General features: G+C 36.4%; 1 protein-coding gene across 2 annotated transcripts; it reads left to right on the top strand.

Annotated features, from left to right (window-relative positions):
• Positions 1-16,906: 16,906 nt before the first annotated feature.
• On the top strand, positions 16,907-20,128 carry LOC131657039 (DNA polymerase alpha catalytic subunit-like). 2 transcript variants are annotated; one of them, XM_058926551.1, is made up of 8 exons: positions 16,907-17,235; positions 17,485-17,652; positions 17,794-17,877; positions 17,993-18,067; positions 18,152-18,260; positions 18,581-18,664; positions 18,742-18,819; positions 19,426-20,128. In XM_058926551.1, the coding sequence occupies exons 2-7, from the start codon at positions 17,533-17,535 to the stop codon at positions 18,756-18,758; spliced, it is 489 nt and encodes a 162-aa protein (XP_058782534.1). In that variant the 5' UTR covers positions 16,907-17,235; positions 17,485-17,532; the 3' UTR covers positions 18,759-18,819; positions 19,426-20,128. The 2 variants fall into 2 exon arrangements, with proteins under 2 accessions (XP_058782534.1, XP_058782533.1); XM_058926550.1 differs by having other exon boundaries at positions 16,907-17,227; positions 19,426-20,125.
• The last annotated feature ends 302 nt before the right edge of the window (positions 20,129-20,430 follow it).

Raw genomic sequence — 20,430 nt, 5'->3', positions numbered from 1 at the left:
ACGTTAGATCGTATCTGAAGGATATACTTAGGATGAGTCGTACATAGACTGAATCCACTGTATTGATAAGTGTCAAAATAAGCCGTACGTTGGGCTATACTTTTTAGGACGGGTTATACGCTAGACTGGGTCCAATTTGCATTGTTAAATGTCTGGAAAAGGCGTGCGTTAGGCTGAAGGATGGGTCGTGCGTTAGACCAAATCCACTTGCATCGGTAGATGTCTGGAAAGCCGTGCATTAGGCTGAAGGATGAGTCGTGCGTTAGACCGAATCCAATTGCTTCAGTAGATGTCTGGAAAGCCGTGCGTTAGGCTGAAGGATGGGTCGTGCGTTAGACTGGATCCAATTTGCATTTAATGAATGTCTAGAAAGCCGTATATTAGGCTGAAGGATGAGTCGTACGTTAGACCAAGTCCTCTGTGTTGATAGTTGTCAGAATACACTGTATGTCAGGTTGTATCCTAGGATGAGTCGTACGTTAGGCTAGATCCTTTGTATTGAGAAGTATTTGTTAGAGATTGATCGTGTCAGCACCGTTCGTAGTAACTGAATTAGATCTTGGAAAGATGATTGTGTCTACACCGTTCGTAGTAATAGAATTAGATCTTGGAATATTGATCGTGTCAGCACCGTTCGTAGTAACTGAATTAGGTCTTTGAAGGATGATCGTGTCTACACCGTTCGTGATGATAGAATTAGATCTTTGTAAATTGACCGAGTCAGCACTGTTCGTAGTAACTGAATTAGATCTTGGAAAGATAATCGTGTCTACACCATTCGTGATGATAGAATTAGATCTTGGAATGTTTACCGTGTCAGTACCGTTCATTGTAACTGAATTAGATCTCAGAAGATGATCGTGTCTACACCGTTCGTGATGATAGAATTAGATCCTTGTAGGTTGATCGTGTCAGCACCATTCGTAGTAACTGAATTAGGTCTCAGAAGATGATCGTGTCTACACTGTTCGTGATGATAGAATTAGATCCTTGTAGGTTGACCGTGTCAGCACCATTCGTAGTAACTGAATTAGATCTTGGAAAAATGATCGTGTCTACACCGTTCGTGATGATAAAATTAGATCTTTGAGAGTTGACCGTGTCAGTACCGTTCATAGTAACTGAATTAGATCTTTGAATATTGGAGAATTTTTTATCTGGTTGTACCTATATTCTGAAAAAGGTAAAGTTAGCCTTCATGCAATGTCATGATGCATGTATTATGTGACGAGTCTCTCAAAATAAATGAGAAACTTGCATGTTTATTATGAAGTAATGTACGCAATGTATAAATATGTATATGATGTATATGATGTATCACTGATGTTGTTTGGAGTGTTTTGAGAAAATAAATATTTGTATTATTGTGATTTTGATGTTTGATCTTGTCTTGGAGATGCTCAGCTGGGGATTTATAATTTCTGTTTGGGGATGAAAGTACTTCGAATGATTGATCTTGGTCTTGATGTACCCTGACTTGTGATAAGGGGAGATAAGCAGCCCTGTTTGGAGAAAAAAGAAGTATCGGTGAGCCGGCTATGTCGAAGATGTAAAACTTCGTTGTGGAACTGATTCTCTGTTGGGAAAAGAATTTCTAATAATTACTCTGTGGGGATCTGATCTTGTGACACTGGCTTTATGGGAAACCATGGATGACTTGATCATTGCCCCCAGTGACTTATAGCTCTTTCCATTCCTAGACTTATATTGATTAAGACACACCACTGAGTTTTTATCAAGATGTCAAACTGGACTTGCATAGATTTTCCCTTGCTAGTTGGGACTTTGGAAAGATTCGCCTCTCGAGGACTTTGTGAGACGTGCACTATGGGCGACATGCCCCTAGTAATCATAGGCCCAAGACAATGTCCCATGTTGATTGGGAAGTAGCTTCAGATCTACTTGGATGCATGCCCCTGATTGTTTTGGCATCCTTGAGAGATTATCGGAACCTTGACTTAATTGTCCCAGATTGATCGAGAAATTGTTTGAACCCACTTGGGATGTATGCCTTTGACCATTTGGCATTTTAGAGATTCTTGGAATCTTGACTTGATTGCCCCAAATTGGTTGGACAAATCATGTCATGCCCCTTGTATATGTAACACCCCAATTCTACCCAAAACATATAGGTACAAATATCAGAGTATTTAAAATTAAATTCATAAAAACAATTAGGGCGTTACACTAAGTAACCAAACAAACACCTAGAAAATAAACGGACATCAACGATGCCAAAAGCATACACACCTGCCAATAAAATGATACATAACACACGGAAGATATGAACATATATATATACATATATCTCTCACTCTCAAAGAGGAGTTTTCCAAAACAAAGTGTTTACAATATACAATGGCACGTTATCACATATACATGTTCAAAAGAGTCATATACAAATAAATAACAACAGACTCCCGACTCCCCGGTGTTACGTATCAGAGCAACAGACAAGACCGACTGGAGAACTACCTCTTCCAAAAGACTCCCAAAGCGGCTAATCTGCAGGATGCCACTCAAGCATCAAATCAGCAGAATGGTGAGAATATAATTCATAATGAAAGCATGACAATTATAGTAATGCCAACAAGTATCATCAAGAATCATACAACAAAGTAATCCACTCATTCAACCACAATCAATATATAAGTAATGTGACACATGAATGATAACATAATTATAAAGACAGACAATGATGAATGAGACTCAACTATGCATATGCATGTGGTACCAAATCCGGAGTAAAACTCCCCTTGTCATTATGACAAATACACCTTTGCCGAGCATTATGCTGGGACTTCTTTCCCTCAGGAAAATACACCTTTGTCGAGCATCAAGCTACGACTAAACGTCATCGAGCATTTAGCCCCCACTGATGACCTCTTGCCACTAGGGCAAATACACCTTTTTACCGAGCATTAAGCCCCCACTGGTAATAATTGCCAATACAGGCCACCTGCTAATAGCATTCCGCCATTAACGTAATGAAATGTTATGCTGTGCAAATATATGACTCTATTACACGACAACAACATCATCAACAATATAACACGGTCACATACCCACGTTACACCGTTTATATTCTATCCAAAAGGACACATCACCAATTAATAACATCGTTATCAATCACATCACACCATAATTACCACACAGGCATTAATAAGCACACAGCACACATTCACCGTTCAAACATACTGGCCACATCGGCATAGATGAACGTATCACACACTTATACACATCAGATTAATATTGGCCATCGGCCCACAACTTCATCAATACATCATCCACAAGTTGTAATAACAACAATTCAACAATGATATTACATCATTCTCATAACAACAATTACTTGCCATAAGGCCACACATCATGTTAATAACAAACAACCAAACATCGTCACATATCAAGAATGAACATTCATTAATACATAACACATATGAACATGATCTCATGTTATCGACAACTAATCACATACCTCGTACCATTACGATAACATTCACACAACGCATCGTCATGATTTATCATGCACTAGTTCACAAAACCATTTATGCAAATCAACCAACCACTACGATTATTTACCAATCATATCGCGCATATAAACCGTTATGTGTTTTCATCAACAACACCTCATAACTAACTAATAACAACCTAACCAAGCCTATACTATCATATAGAACATCCAACTAGCTTCCTAACACTTCGAACGGCGTACGAAACGGAGCTAAGGATCAAAAGTTACAAGGTTTCAAAGTTTGGTTAATTGAACATACTACCCAACTCATCACTTGATCCTAATAAAAATAATGGGATACTACATCCTATTAATCATTTAATTAGATAATAATATAGGTTATTGCGTTAGCTTTCCAACGCTTCGAACGGCGACAAAATCGGAGTTACGGTTCAAGAGTTATGAAGTTTCAAAGTTTTGGAAAAACAGAAAAAGCTGCCATCCGCTTCAGCTCCGCTCAGCGGACCTTCGCAGAGAATTTTCTGCAACAGAACCTCCGCTCAGCGGACCCACCTCCGCTCAGCGGACCTGCGTAAACCCAGAAAAAACCAGAACGCACCAGAACTGTTCCAGCCCCCTTATACCCACCAAAACCACTCCAAAACATCATTATAACACCAATACAACACATACAAACCATAGAAACAACCTATTATCACACTTTTCATGGTTAATTCACCAATCTATCCCAAAACCTAACTTTTTATACAAACTCAATCAAGCCATAGAAAAGGAAAACAAACATGATCAATCACCACAACACAACAAGGATATCATTTATTCATCATACAATCATTCTCAAACAAACTTAAATCAAACAAAGATCACACAAGGAAATTGTGGAAATTGGAACAAGGAGAACAAGAACACAAACAAGAACAAGACTATAAGAATCATACATCCAAGATAAATTAGATTCACCCCCTTACCTTGCTATTGTGACGATCGGCAATCGATTCGGTTGAGAATCCACCATTTTCTCTTGTTTTCCCCTTTGCTCTTCTTCTTCTTCTCTTCTCTTTCTTTTTCTTTCCATTCTCTTTCCTTCCTCACAAATATCTCCTTCTTATAAGGAAAATATCTATCCCGCAGAAATGACCAAAATGCCCCTACGCTCAAATATCGTTCAAACGCCCCAAAACGCAAAATATTACCTTAATAATATTTCCGGTACCAAAAATATGAAAACCTTCAATTAAATATTAGTCCGCCATCCCGAACTAATACCGACTGAAACAACTCCAAAAACGGTACAATTCCAATAAACGTCACAAACGTCCAAATCAACTATACACTTATTTTCCGGGCGTTACAACTCTCCCCCACTTAGAAGATTTCCGTCCTCGGAAATATCCCAAACACAAACGAACTTGGATACGCTCTCGCCTCCGACTAACCAACTATCAAGTCACGAAAGCAACGACACAATCAGCACCAACAACGAATCACTCTCGCTATAAGCAAAACAACCAAAACACAACAACGACAACGAGATGCAATGCCCATACAATGCACTCATCGACTAACACCAAAACACAAGAAATAGTCAAGACACAAACAACAACCCAGTCGCACAACATCCAAATAACCATGCCAAGACATAGCAGTCAAACATGCAACCAAAACATCTGGTGGTCTTATAATTCCTACCACATCCACTGTCCACAATTTGAACTTTAACAATTCATACACGCACATACGAACCGCGTCATTTCACGCTCCCGATGCGCACTCTGATTTCCCACAACAAACAGATTCACCAATTTCATAACCAACTTCCAGCTCCTTCTAGTATTCACCAGAAACTCATTGTTCTCTCTTATCATACTCAACCTCTTAATATGCTGTGTCAGCTTGCACACCAGACAAAAGTCTTTGTATTATCCAATTCAAAGGTAAAAAGCTAATCCAAACACATCCTTGTTTCACAACACAAGCCCTCATAGATCCTTAAGTGACCAAACCGTCCTCTCAGTCTGACCATCCGTTTGAGGACGATACGCCAAATTCAAACGCAACTTCGTACCCAAAGTACCTTGTGAACCCTCTCAAAATTTCAAAAATAAACCTCGGATCTCAATCTGAACAATACATTTCGAAACACCATGCAAACAAACAAACCAACAAACATCTTCTCAAGAAAATCCTTAAGTTGACTCTTCAACTCTTTCAACTCAGAAGTTGGCATCCGATACGGAACCCTCGACACAACAATAGTTCTAGGAACTAAATCCGTCAAAAAGAACTCCAAGACAGAATTCCTCTTTTCGACGATGAATCAATTAAACCTTCAAGAAACACTTATACAAATGCGCAACTATCCGCAATTCCCACAATTACTCTTTCTCAAGGACATCCAAAGTCGTCGACAACATAAACAACGTCGTACCACCTTGCACCGACTCATTCACTTCCAATATTATCAAACTAGCCAGATAAGCCTATCACATCCAATACGATTCCGTCTACTATCAACAAGAGATTAAGGGTGATCAAGTCCTCAATTTGTCAATAGGTAGCCGACAATCATAATAGAGTATAAACTATCAGTACCAACATTAATAATATTCTTTTCCAACTTTTGCTCATAGCACAGAAGCACTATGATTCCATAATTCACAAATCTCTCAATATCATCTGAACCAGCCAACCCGACATCTTGCAGCTACGTACCAAGACACTTCTAACAATATCTCAAAACAAAATACCTGAGATCCTACTCAACTCTTCATATTCCTAATTCTTACTCGAGTTCCAAAACGTTTCCAACAACGTCAATAACTCCTACAACAAAGTCTACCACAATAATTTCCTTAATCATTGATCCAACAATGACACTTCACACAAGGCTACTCAAACAACAACTTCATAGTCCATCAGTAGCGTCAGAGCATCACAACTCTCTAAATTCCATTCTTTAGAAATAACCAAAATATACTCCGTGACACTCCAACTTGATTAACAACCAAAGTCTTAAGTCCAAGTCGCCTTCACTTCAGAAAACAACAAATTCCAACAACACTAGTACTGCTGCCCTCAGTAGCATACTAACATCTTGCAACTGAAACATATCCGAGAAGCATATCTTCTCCCCCACTTAGCTTCAAACCATTCCTGCACACAACTGACTAGAGGCACAACAAGTACTGACAGTGCTCCACACACTTATCACATACTGAGGAATTAAACAACATTAGACAACATTGGCCGGACAGACCGACCTGCTCTGATACCACTAAATGTAACACCCCAATTCTACCCAGGCATATAGGTACAAATATCAGAGTATTTAAAATTTCATACAACGCAATTAGGGCGTTACACTAAGTAACCAAACAAACACCTAGAAAATAAACGGACATCAACGATGCCAAAAGCATACACACCTGCCAATAAAATGATACATAACACACGGAAGATATGAACATATATATATATACATATATCTCTCACTCTCAAAGAGGAGTTTTCCAAAACAAAGTGTTTACAATATACAATGGCACGTTATCACATATACATGTTCAAAAGAGTCATATACAAATAAATAACAACAGACTCCCGACTCCCCGGTGTTACGTATCAGAGCAACAGACAAGACCGACTGGAGAACTACCTCTTCCAAAAGACTCCCAAAGCGGCTAATCTGCAGGATGCCACTCAAGCATCAAATCAGCAGAAGGGTGAGAATATAATTCATAATGAAAGCATGACAATTATAGTAATGCCAACAAGTATCATCAAGAATCATACAACAAAGTAATCCACTCATTCAACCACAATCAATATATAAGTAATGTGACACATGAATGATAACATAATTATAAAGACAGACAATGATGAATGAGACTCAACTATGCATATGCATGTGGTACCAAATCCGGAGTAAAACTCCCCTTGTCATTATGACAAATACACCTTTGCCGAGCATTATGCTGGGACTTCTTTCCCTCAGGAAAATACACCTTTGTCGAGCATCAAGCTACGACTAAACGTCATCGAGCATTTAGCCCCCACTGATGACCTCTTGCCACTAGGGCAAATACACCTTTTTACCGAGCATTAAGCCCCCACTGGTAATAATTGCCAATACAGGCCACCTGCTAATAGCATTCCGCCATTAACGTAATGAAATGTTATGCTGTGCAAATATATGACTCTATTACACGACAACAACATCATCAACAATATAACACGGTCACATACCCACGTTACACCGTTTATATTCTATCCAAAAGGACACATCACCAATTAATAACATCGTTATCAATCACATCACACCATAATTACCACACAGGCATTAATAAGCACACAGCACACATTCACCGTTCAAACATACTGGCCACATCGGCATAGATGAACGTATCACACACTTATACACATCAGATTAATATTGGCCATCGGCCCACAACTTCATCAATACATCATCCACAAGTTGTAATAACAACAATTCAACAATGATATTACATCATTCTCATAACAACAATTACTTGCCATAAGGCCACACATCATGTTAATAACAAACAACCAAACATCGTCACATATCAAGAATGAACATTCATTAATACATAACACATATGAACATGATCTCATGTTATCGACAACTAATCACATACCTCGTACCATTACGATAACATTCACACAACGCATCGTCATGATTTATCATGCACTAGTTCACAAAACCATTTATGCAAATCAACCAACCACTACGATTATTTACCAATCATATCGCGCATATAAACCGTTATGTGTTTTCATCAACAACACCTCATAACTAACTAATAACAACCTAACCAAGCCTATACTATCATATAGAACATCCAACTAGCTTCCTAACACTTCGAACGGCGTACGAAACGGAGCTAAGGATCAAAAGTTACAAGGTTTCAAAGTTTGGTTAATTGAACATACTACCCAACTCATCACTTGATCCTAATAAAAATAATGGGATACTACATCCTATTAATCATTTAATTAGATAATAATATAGGTTATTGCGTTAGCTTTCCAACGCTTCGAACGGCGACAAAATCGGAGTTACGGTTCAAGAGTTATGAAGTTTCAAAGTTTTGGAAAAACAGAAAAAGCTGCCATCCGCTTCAGCTCCGCTCAGCGGACCTTCGCAGAGAATTTTCTGCAACAGAACCTCCGCTCAGCGGACCCACCTCCGCTCAGCGGACCTGCGTAAACCCAGAAAAAACCAGAACGCACCAGAACTGTTCCAGCCCCCTTATACCCACCAAAACCACTCCAAAACATCATTATAACACCAATACAACACATACAAACCATAGAAACAACCTATTATCACACTTTTCATGGTTAATTCACCAATCTATCCCAAAACCTAACTTTTTATACAAACTCAATCAAGCCATAGAAAAGGAAAACAAACATGATCAATCACCACAACACAACAAGGATATCATTTATTCATCATTCAATCATTCTCAAACAAACTTAAATCAAACAAAGATCACACAAGGAAATTGTGGAAATTGGAACAAGGAGAACAAGAACACAAACAAGAACAAGACTATAAGAATCATACATCCAAGATAAATTAGATTCACCCCCTTACCTTGCTATTGTGACGATCGGCAATCGATTCGGTTGAGAATCCACCATTTTCTCTTGTTTTCCCCTTTGCTCTTCTTCTTCTTCTCTTCTCTTTCTTTTTCTTTCCATTCTCTTTCCTTCCTCACAAATATCTCCTTCTTATAAGGAAAATATCTATCCCGCAGAAATGACCAAAATGCCCCTACGCTCAAATATCGTTCAAACGCCCCAAAACGCAAAATATTACCTTAATAATATTTCCGGTACCAAAAATATGAAAACCTTCAATTAAATATTAGTCCGCCATCCCGAACTAATACCGACTGAAACAACTCCAAAAACGGTACAATTCCAATAAACGTCACAAACGTCCAAATCAACTATACACTTATTTTCCGGGCGTTACAGTATACATAGGAGGCATTGCTTCTTGGAGTAATTTTGTCTGTCGGGATAACGGTTAGTCATTAGTCATACCCTGTGCAAATCCTTTCTGTTGCTAACATTTGAAATTATGTAGCAGAATATGTTGAATAATAAATTCATGAGATGCAATGCATACGTTTGTCTTGAGTTTTTTTGAAAACATTAAAACAGGAGATGTAAAAGCGTGATATTTGTAAAAAGTGATGTTTGTAAAAACGAGTTATTAACTCAGCATTTTTGGTAAACCTTAAGAAGTCAGGATACTTTTTTGGTGACAGTATGCTTTCGAGCTAACCATGCTTCAGTTAGGACTTTCAAGGGTTGTAACATGGCTTGGTTCACGGTTTAAGAAACAAAGGATAAAGGCTCAAAATTTATTTGTACCCATCCCAATCTTCGTGATGTTCTTCGATCCTATGCTCAGTTAATTATGCGTTTAAGCCTTAGCAACGCCTGAAGTTGTAACATTGATATTTGATAATGGTTAAAGTTTCAGAAGTTTATTTGGACAGGGAATCGTCCTTTTTCTAATTCTTTTTTCTTTTGTCGAGGATTTGTAGTGACCTCTTTTTTGGCTTTATTATCCCTAACTTTTTCCTGAATTGTTTATTTTAAGATTATAGTCAGCGGGATGCTTTGATTTTTGATAAGTCTCCTTCATAGGTTTTGACTTAACATTTTTTCTTTTTCTTTTTTTTCTTCCTTTTTTATGGATATTGACTGTCTGACTTGAGGATTACGGGGATCCATCATCACTGGTGTAAAGCAACTTGTATAATTGAGTTTACTGAGAACCTACCCTGCCCCGGGTTATGATTAAAGGTTTCAATTTGCACATGAAAGAAAACTTATACTTCTTAGGCTCAAAAGGGGTTGACGAGGGATTAGCATCCTTATATCTCCACTATTCAGGAATTGAAACAATGCCTATACATCGTCAGCATAGTCCGCTCAAAAGCATAATATATGAGGTGGCGGTATCGTTTTTGTCATCCTCCCTCAAGAGGCTTACAGCTTAACAGGAGTTGAATATCACAAAACATATACAAAGTAAAGACATAATTTAAAATGAGTGATAGTGAAATAATTTATTCAAGACAAACATATGCAATGCACTGATGATGATTACTAAAACAGATAATGTCTATCATGAGTCGAATGTTTATACAAACATAATAGAAATTGCGCATGAAAGTAGATCTAATGATCCAAAAGTTCGTCCGTCTAGACGTCAATCAGGCTTGTCATGACTGGGCATAGGAGCGGTGATCACCACTGGAGTTTTCAGTAGGGTTGATTTGATTTCCCCATCGTCGATCAGATCTTGAATCTTATTCTTCAATGTCCAGCAATTGTTTGTGTAATGTCCAGGACTGTTGGAATGGTACGCGCACATCACATTGAGTTTATAGCCAGGAGTGGAGGTGTTAGATTTCTTAGGAGCATCCCTCAGAGTAATCAATTTGATCTTCAACAGATGTCGTAATGCTTGAGTCGACGACATTTTGATCTTGTTGAGTTGACTCTTAGGTACATCTGGCTTACGTTGTTGTTGTGGAACTGGTGTAGAGATCAGAAATTCCCAACAGATTGGTTGCGTTCATTACGACCTTTGCCGTATCATCCATATGAAGTTCCTTAGGTGAGTTGAAATCAATGATCTTGTCATACATTAAGTTTTGAATCACATGCTTCAACGGTCTACAATCCTTTACATCATGACCAGGATTGTTCGAATAATAAGCACATCTCGCATTATAATTGTACCCAAAAATGGGAGTGCCTTCAATTCTTCTTGCCCCTTGGCTGAGTTCCGAATCAAAGTTTGGGATCAGATGTTCTGAGCCTGAAGGTGTTTGACTAATTGCTCGAAATCCATTTGTGCTCAAGTGACAGCAAGAGAGGATGGGATACATGTTGTGAGAAACCTGCTATGCGATGTTATGAATGCAAATGAAATGTTTTCAAGGATATATAGGAAATTTAGTTTCCGACGTTAGAAAAGGATTGGTCGTGTCTTTGTCTGAAGAATTCTGACTTTCGTCTTTGAACATCCTTCTTTGAGAATTAATCTCACCATATCGAGTGGGTCATCGCCTCTGATTCGGGATACTTCTGAATTGGAAGGTATATGGCTAGAGGAAAATAAATCCTCTTGCCCCTTGATAAGTACTAAGTCTCTGAATTGGAAGGTATGTGGCTAGAGGAAAATAAATCCTCTTGCCCCTTGATAGGTACTGAGTCTCTGAATTGGAAGGTATTTGGTCAGCGGAAAATAAATCCTCTTGCCCCTTGATGAGAATTTAGTCTTTGATAAAGGCACCTGAAATTGTGCGCCCTAAATTCCTTAGATCCTTGAAAGGATTAGTTAACATGTGATGTTATGATATCATGATGTCATGCGAATGCAATATAATAGGTAAAACATAAGGTAATAAGGACAAAATGTCCCACAAGCAGATCCTGCAAGGAAATAGAAAGGGTTAGTAGCACACACAAGCAAGTCACACAAATGTCCTTAGGTTTAAAGGCTTGCATGGAGTTTGACTAGGTAACTATCCTTCCCCAAAGGTATTTCTAAGGATAAGGATGACATCAGCAACGGGTTCTACCAGTTATTCAGAATTGTCAGCCCTTCTAAAGGACCCTCAGACATGATGCATTTGCACCATGCAATGATACTTTGAGAGAGAACCTATCTGAATTGTAGCATCGGGTAGCGACTAGTTCTCAACATTTGTCAAGAAAAGTCCCCCCACTATGTTCCTAAAGGCCAAGATGGGTTAAAGGGTAACTAAAGTTCCTTGAGCTCCGGCTCACCCAAAGTTACATACATAGACCTCCCTCATTTGAGAAAGGTGTGCATATATCGATGGAGTTCTAACTCAAGCGTGAACTTCATATTGACTCATCTCCCACATATGTGAAATAGGTCGCCATGACTATGTGACTCCTATCTTAAGTGTACTTGAATCCGGGTATAGGATTCGTCCTTCATTTAATTCCCAAGAAACCTTTAAATAAAGCAAGCAAAGCAAACATTTAAGTGATCCTAAACTTTAAGGTAACCCCTCTTTTATTCGAAAGTATCCCAGCAGAGTCGCCAGTTCTGTAATACGGTGAACTGACTTTAAAGAAATGTTGCGGATAGCAAGAGTCGCCACCGACTTTTATTTTATCCAATTTAAAGAAAGGCTAAAAGAACAGAAAAATACCTTTTTAAATGATTTTGAGTTCGGGGGGTAAGTTATACAAAGGGAAGGTGTAAAACACCCTTTGTATCCATGGTTATCCATGGGCTCTTAATTGCTTAGCTCACTTTGTTTTCAAAATGTTTGAATTGTTTGAAAAGTAAGATGTGAATAGAAAAAGATTCGTTAAGGACTTTAGCTTGTAAATAAGCGTAGCCTTGTTTTGAAAGTATTTGAAAAGAGTGGGAAAGATAGATTTGAATTTAAGTTTGAGTTTGAAAGAAAGAGAAAGCAATTAGTAGCAACCACCCTAAGTTTTGAAATTTGTTCTTTTAGCTTTTCAGGGCGAAAGGGTCTATCCATACCATGAGAGGGTAGGAAGTCTTTCAATTGGATGTTTAAGGGTCATCGAGAATAATCGTTCGCCACAAGACTGTCCCATGCCGTAAAGAGGGCAGCTAGTCTATGGGAAGGATATAATAGTCATTTAACCTTTAGGCAACAGGCGAGGATACCTTAGCAATTGGGACAACCATTATATTTTTATAAGGCAACCTCGAGGGAGTTTCAATAACTTTAAAGGCAACATTGCTTTAGGTATCCTCGGAATCGAGGGACTTGACTATTTAGTATACTTAGAGGCAACAGTAATAACGCAACAAGGCAACCAGAGGGATTACCCTAAAGGTGTGTGGGTGCACAATCATGTGGTTAACTTCGATTACATTTATCTTGTAAATTAGTGATCTATGTTCAATTCATGGTTGCATCCCTATTTAGTAACCACGCAGTTTAAAATAAGCAAAAAGTAAAGGCAAAAATTAAAAGTTCCTACGCTATTACAATAAACACCTGCGGGGATGGGGAATTAAAGCAGAAAATAAGAGATAGGAATAATTAATTTAATTATCTTTATCTTGAGCCTTGATCTTCCTCGAACCTTCGATTGACTCTGAACATCTGAGAATTAAACGGAAAATAATAGGGGTGAGTGCATTACAAATTCATTGGCGATTTGGAACAAACCCTATTTTAATAAAAAGGCAAAAATTAAAATTTAAATGATATTTAAACAAAAGAAAGGAAGTTAGAACTTAGCTTTTTGATTTGATGGCGCGTGGCTGAAGGATCTTGATTAACCCTGAAAGTTTGGCACAAAGAAGAGAAATGTTAGTGCATGAGTGATCTCAACAATTATAACATGGCAGATAAAAATAATAATAATTTAGGCAAACCAAAAAAGACATGGCAAAAGGCAAGCCCTGAATGAGCCAAAAGTTAAACAGGGTTAATGGGCAACACCTACCAGTAAACCTAAGGCTACGAGGGTTTATAAATGGATCGAAGTTAACAAAATTTAGAAATATATACAAAAAATAATAGTTTTTAATGTTTAAAAACAAATATTGATAAGATTGTAGAAAATTTGAGTTTTCGATTAAAAATAAATAAATATAAAATTATTATAAAACACTAATTTATTAAATAAGTAAAGAATAAAAAGAATTATAATAGAAGAAAAAGAAGAAACAAACAAAAGTGTTTATGTACTTAAATAAAAAATAAAATAAAAGATTTTAGAAAACTTAGCTTCGAATCCTGTGTGGACGCCTCTTGAGGGTGTATGGTATGCCTTCAGTCCTGTGCGCGTCAGATCTGGCCTTGGGGCAAATACAAAATAGAGGAAGAATTGGGGGCGAAAATAAAACCTTGATCCCTTTGGCCAAAGGAGGTACCTTGATTTGGCCAAATATGAATAACCTTGATTTGGCCAAATACCAAAAGGTTTTGGGCAAAAAAGCAATTAGGGTACCATCCACTTGGTCAATCCATAGAAAAATGTGTTGCAGCCGGAATTGCAACCCTGAAAAAGGAAAAGTAGGTTTTTTGTGTTTGTGAGAAGAGAGAGTCACGGTTAGAATTGTTAGTCCCTAATGTATAAAAAATATTAGTATTTATAAGAAAAATATTAGGTTAAAAACAATGGGCTTGGACTCTAAAAAAGATTTAATTAGTAATAAAAATAAAATTCTAATAACTATTAATTTACTAAATAATAATAATAGCTAACTAACTATAATATAATTAGAAATAAAAATATAAAACTAATAATAACTGAATTAAAACTATAATAATAATAATAATAATAATAATAATAATAATAATAAAACATCTATCTGATTTAATGCTTAAAATAAAAAAAAGTAACTTCTAAAAATGATATATATTTTTTGTAATTTTTGAATATGTTTTACTAAAAGAAGTATAAAAATTAAGAAAAGATATTTTAAACTTCCTGATAAAAAAGAAGAAATATTAGCTAAAGAATTTAAAAAATAATAAAAAATGGAAAAAAGTTAGAAAATAAAATAAAGGTTAGAAGTGAGATTCGAACCCGGAACCTTTCGGTCGTGCGTCTTTTGCCCTCAAATTCTTACCAACTGCGCTACGTCAATTATTTGAAATAAAATGACAGACAATTATAAGAGGGCAAATTTTTTGGGTATGACACACTGCTTTTACTGACTTTGCCTTTTGTAGCTTCTAACGTTCCTTTTGTCAGTCGGAGATTTGACGTTATAGCCTTTTGTACTTGTACTATCTTATGGACTCAGAATTGCAATACAACTTGTGTTAATAATATGTAACAACGGAAGACTATCTTAGGCAATAAATCGAAAATTGATCATTAATACCAAATTTGAATTTTGGAAATCCAAAACTTTTCATTTGTTAATCGAAGATCTTTAACAATTTGATATTGAAAACCAAAATTTGACATTGGAATTGAACAACAGTTTTCATGTAACAAACATTCCTGTAAATATGAACTCAAAAATAAAACAATAATTACGAAATCGTTCTATACAAGTTACATGTTTATCATTACATTGGAAAAAATCATAGTTTCTTATGGATCAAAGGTATGTATTAGTCTTGGTTCCACCATGTGGAAGTACAAAATATTATTGTATATTTGTTCAAGGCATTAGCCATACAAAAACATACTTGAATTCACTGTCAGTGATGGGAACCTCAAATTTTTTATTGAATTCAAAAAAATGTTATCTACAAAAATAAATACCTACTTGAATATGAAACCCTTCCATAGTGCCAAATTTGACAGAAAAAGACATTGTCTTTAGCATGAAGTAACAACGTCTACAATAGGCTTCCATGCTTCAACTTGCTCTTTAGTCCAAACAACATTCCATTATAAGTATATATGAAAATTGGATCATTTCACACACTTCCTCTCCACATGTTGACCTCGAGTATATTCATCATGCTTCATATTCCACTGAGCTGTTTCAAATTGCAATATAACTTATGTTAATATCTAACAATGGAAGACTACCTCTGGAAATTAACCGAAAATTGTTCATTATGACAAAAATACAACCTAAATTTAAATAATATCACAATCTAATTTCACATTTGAATTTAAATGCTAACAACTCAATAACACAACAACAAATTATAAACTCATGGTTCAAGCCAAACCTTGAGGATTCAATTGAACGAATCTTATTTAACTATCTCCCAATTCAATGCAAATGCAATGTCATAGTTTATGAATACGATAAAATACAATCGTAATCCACAATTACATAATTTCTGGTTAATTAAATTCAATTACAAAACTCAATAATTTCATAGTTACAAGCCCTAATTCCCAATTACATAATTTCAGGGTAGGAATTCAAATCTATTTCAAATATTTTGAATTTCATAAGATACAAACCTAATCCCCAAATCTAATTACCTGTGACAGGAGACGACAACATGGAATCATTCATTTGAACCATATACGTTCAAATACGATCCGATGAAAACGCAACCAATACGAATTACATGAACATTTACTCTAAATGCCAAACATCGAACATGAACAGTTACAAAATTGTGTGGGAGGGACACTACTACATTTTTGGCCTAAGGCCATGCTAAAATTTTCCACGGCTCAGAAACCGTGGCAACATATATGATTTGGCCAGGGTTTTCAAAGCGTAGAATCATGTTATAAAATATTGAATCTGGAGTATGAAACTGTGGCCTTTACTTCAATTGCCACGGTTAGACAACTGCAGATATTTTTAGCCGCAAACGAAAACCGTGGCCTCATAATTTTCACTTCAAACTGTGGCCCAAGTCTAAAAAAATATATCCCTCCAAAATTTCCCTCTTTTTTTTTTGGTTTCCCTCTTTCTCCGGCAAAAAAAAAACACGACGCCGCCATGAACTGAACTAAGAGCATCTCTCCCCCTCGCCTCTCTTCTCAAACTCAAACCCTAATTCGAATCTCTCTCACTAACCCTAAATCTATGAAGCTCCATTGAATGCTCTAAGAAGCATGAATCAAGTGAAAGCTATAGTGTTATCATTCAATAGATCTCGGGCAACGTCATAGCATCAAGAAAAGAAGAAAAAGATAGAGGATTGTGACGAATCGTGGTGAAGCCTACCTACGGAACGGAGGCTTGGTCCGGAATTTGTTGAATCATGAAGATGAAGCTGAACCGAAGAGAAGCCCAGAGATGAGGTAATAACGTGCGTCCAATTATCTTCTTCTTCTTCTTCTTCTTCTTCTTTTATTTTTCCCATTCACATATATCTATCTGTCTTTCATATGGTTTTCTTAATAGCCATTGTTTTGTTAGTGAGCAAAATTATCAGCTGGGTCAAAGTCTCATCAGTTGGGCTAGTTGTCGAGTCATATTTTGGAATTGAGTTTTTCACCTTTTTTTGGTGCTTGACCAACAAAAAGCTGGGGTAATAACTATACTTGATGATATTTAGGTCAAAACAGGGAATTCATATCAGAGTTGCTGTGTTGTTGTGAAGAACATGCAGAGGTGTGTCTATGCTATTCCAACTACTCTTTTGCGCTCCTCTGAGATGATACAGCTTGAGAATTATGTTCAAGAGTCTAAAGTTACTCCTGCAGATTTCCTTAAAAAGCTGCAAGTAAGTTTTTACTTTGCCGACATCATGCATAAATGTTTATGACTTTTGTTCTTATTTTATGATAATTTAAATTTGTTACCTAATTTCTTTTGCTCAGAGTTGATCAAATCTATTTTGTCCCACATCTCTTTAAAACTGTAGGACGCAGTATGTGATACAAAAAAAGAGATAGCAAAACACCTTGTGGATCTGGGCGTTTCTACCTTTAGCATGGCACCTGTTAAGGTTGCATATTAATAATTTCTAATGCCATGAATACATGAATAATTTATGTGATGCCTTTGTTTACATTCTTTTTTGTTTGTATTTCTATTTTGACTCTTTGCTCAATTTTTGGCAGAGGAATTATGCATTTGAACGATCTGACATACCTGCAGGTGAAAATTACATGGTGAAAATAGACTATCTGTTCAAGGTACACTGTTAAATCTATTAATATTCGCAAGCTTGTTATATGTGTAATTTGTTTCAATGTTTACCATAATTTTAACCATTGCAGGATACAACACTTCCAGTAGACCTCAAAGGAGAAAGTTTTCGTTCTATTCTTCTTAAACTCGTACACCAAGAGCCTTTCATCTTTCTCGTCCCACAAACTGACTACTCTGGTATAATTTTGTCATGTGTTTGTTATTGGATACCGATAGACAATATCACTTTTTGTGATTTTATTCTTACTTTTTCCTAAGGTAATCTACCTCGACAATATTATTAGATACCAATAGGCAATTTCTGATTCATTATGAAAACAAATGTCAAAGAAAAGCTGTTTTGGGGCCTCCTCCTACTATAGTATTACTATTGATGGTTGAGGAGCTTTTTAAGAGTACTTTGGTTCAATTTTTAGGAATAACTTGAACATGTTGGGCAATTTCTTTAACACAATGGCATAACAATTTCAATATCTGTTATCTCTCAATTATGACAGGCAGAGAGGAGGCGAAAACATGGTTTCCCTGCAGAGGACCCTTCGACAGCCAAACCTTCAACAACTGTCGTAGAGGAGAAAAAGGTATTATCTTGTCTAGAAAAGATGATATTTTTTATGCCATACCTATTTATTTGAAAATTTAAAATTTCTGTGTGCAGAGTTTTCTGCCAATTAGTCCTGCCACAAAAACTGAACAAATGAGAGAATGCTTGCGTTCTCTCAAGCAGAACCACAAGGTACATTTACATTGTCATTTGCTGAAAATTCTGTGATTCATTTACTTAGTTTACAGTGTTAGGCAAGTGACTGTTGGATACAAGTTGTATTAATATCAACTCAAATTCTAATGGAGAATATTGTAAGAGGTACCATAGAAGTTTAATTTCCCTTTATTCTATAATGCTAACAATTGCAGCGGCAGGTCAAACCAATTGTTAGGAAACCTAAGAATGGGATTCTAAAGAAATACACTTTTGTTATGATATAGGATAGAATAGTAGATAATCTCTTCTTCCAAGGGTTTCTCACAGTTACAAATATTCAAAGATACTCTCTAACATGTGTTCTCCTATTTATACACATTCTTTCTATATCAATGGCAACTAACTAATTTCAATAAAAACTCTTAAATACTTCAATTTTTCTTTATTTTATAATCCAAACAAACATCAGTATCAGTCCTCCATTTTAAGGATCAATTTGGTGGCAAGGAATATGTGATATTTAAGGAATGATTTGATGTCACATAATGATACTTATAAAATAATGTTAGCGAAACAACACTTTCTGCTTACATATTGTTACACTTGCATATTTACATGTTTGCTTTATTCTTGGAGCAGGAGGATGACGCTAGAGTGAAAAAAGCTTTCCAAACTCTTCTAACATATGTGGGGAATGTTGCCAGAAATCCCGATGATGAAAAATTCAGGAAGATTCGCCTTAGTAACGCAGCTTTTCAAGTAAGAAAACCCGTAAAGATGGTGTGTTGTACTTCAGTATTTTCAGGGGATTCAGTGTAGCTACTAGTACATGGGGAAGATAAAAGAGCTTTACCCTACCAAAAAAAGAAAAGGAAAAAAATTGATTAAATCAATAATCTTGAAATTCGGATGGGGATTATAACAGAGTTTGGGACACTTGAGTCATCAAATTATTGTTGGGCATAGGTAGAGATTTGTATTCACCACACTGTTAGCTGAAGATTTCGTTGAACAAATATATGTGCTTCGAAGGAGTGTATGATCGAAGGCAAGGTGGTTACTGATGACCATCTCTGAGAAATATAAAATGGCTACTGATGGCCATGTTTCGATAGCAAGAAATGTCTAAGTTTTTTATGAAGATGATGGCTACTGAAAGCTATTAGAAAGACATATCCTCGAAGACTTAGACAAAATTTATAAATTTGCTTAAGTATTATTATTTAGCGTGTTTGTTAGTAAGTGTTATTAACATACTGCCACGCGTCGAAGATGGACTCAGGCGGGAAGATTTGAAATTCGAAGATAGTTGCGTAACTGCTTATTCACAGATGTCATCGCTGGAAGTTCTTATGAGAAACGTGGCAGCGGATTAGCATAGGGCCGTTATGGTCGAAACTAGTATAAATAGGAGTTTTTATGATAGAATTCCGTGTGTTCATTTTGTACAAATCACTCACATATTTACTCAAGTATCAAGCGTTAACGAGAACGAGTTCGCTGAGAAAATGTACGTATGACACCACCATCTTAATACATGAGTATTATCCTTTATTGCTTTTCGTTTTCGAATATCTTTAAATTCTTGCATTCTACTTACTTCTTGTCATTTACATTACTGTATATTTACTTTCATGTTATTTA

Source organism: Vicia villosa, linkage group LG3 (genome assembly GCF_029867415.1).
Source record: "Vicia villosa cultivar HV-30 ecotype Madison, WI linkage group LG3, Vvil1.0, whole genome shotgun sequence".
Taxonomy (NCBI): domain Eukaryota; kingdom Viridiplantae; phylum Streptophyta; class Magnoliopsida; order Fabales; family Fabaceae; genus Vicia; species Vicia villosa.
Note: the sequence above shows the minus strand (reverse complement) of the source record. Positions and strands in the feature narration are given on the sequence as shown.

What these genes read in the sequence shown, in the direction of transcription:
- LOC131657039 (XM_058926551.1), top strand. Translation starts at nt 17,533, where the DNA reads ATGCAGAGGTGTGTCTATGCTATTCCAACTACTCTTTTGCGCTCCTCT. An exon ending in AAATAGACTATCTGTTCAAG is followed by an intron (nt 18,068 to 18,151) that starts GTACACTGTTAA and finishes TAACCATTGCAG; the next exon opens with GATACAACACTTCCAGTAGA. An exon ending in CCCACAAACTGACTACTCTG is followed by an intron (nt 18,261 to 18,580) that starts GTATAATTTTGT and finishes CAATTATGACAG; the next exon opens with GCAGAGAGGAGGCGAAAACA.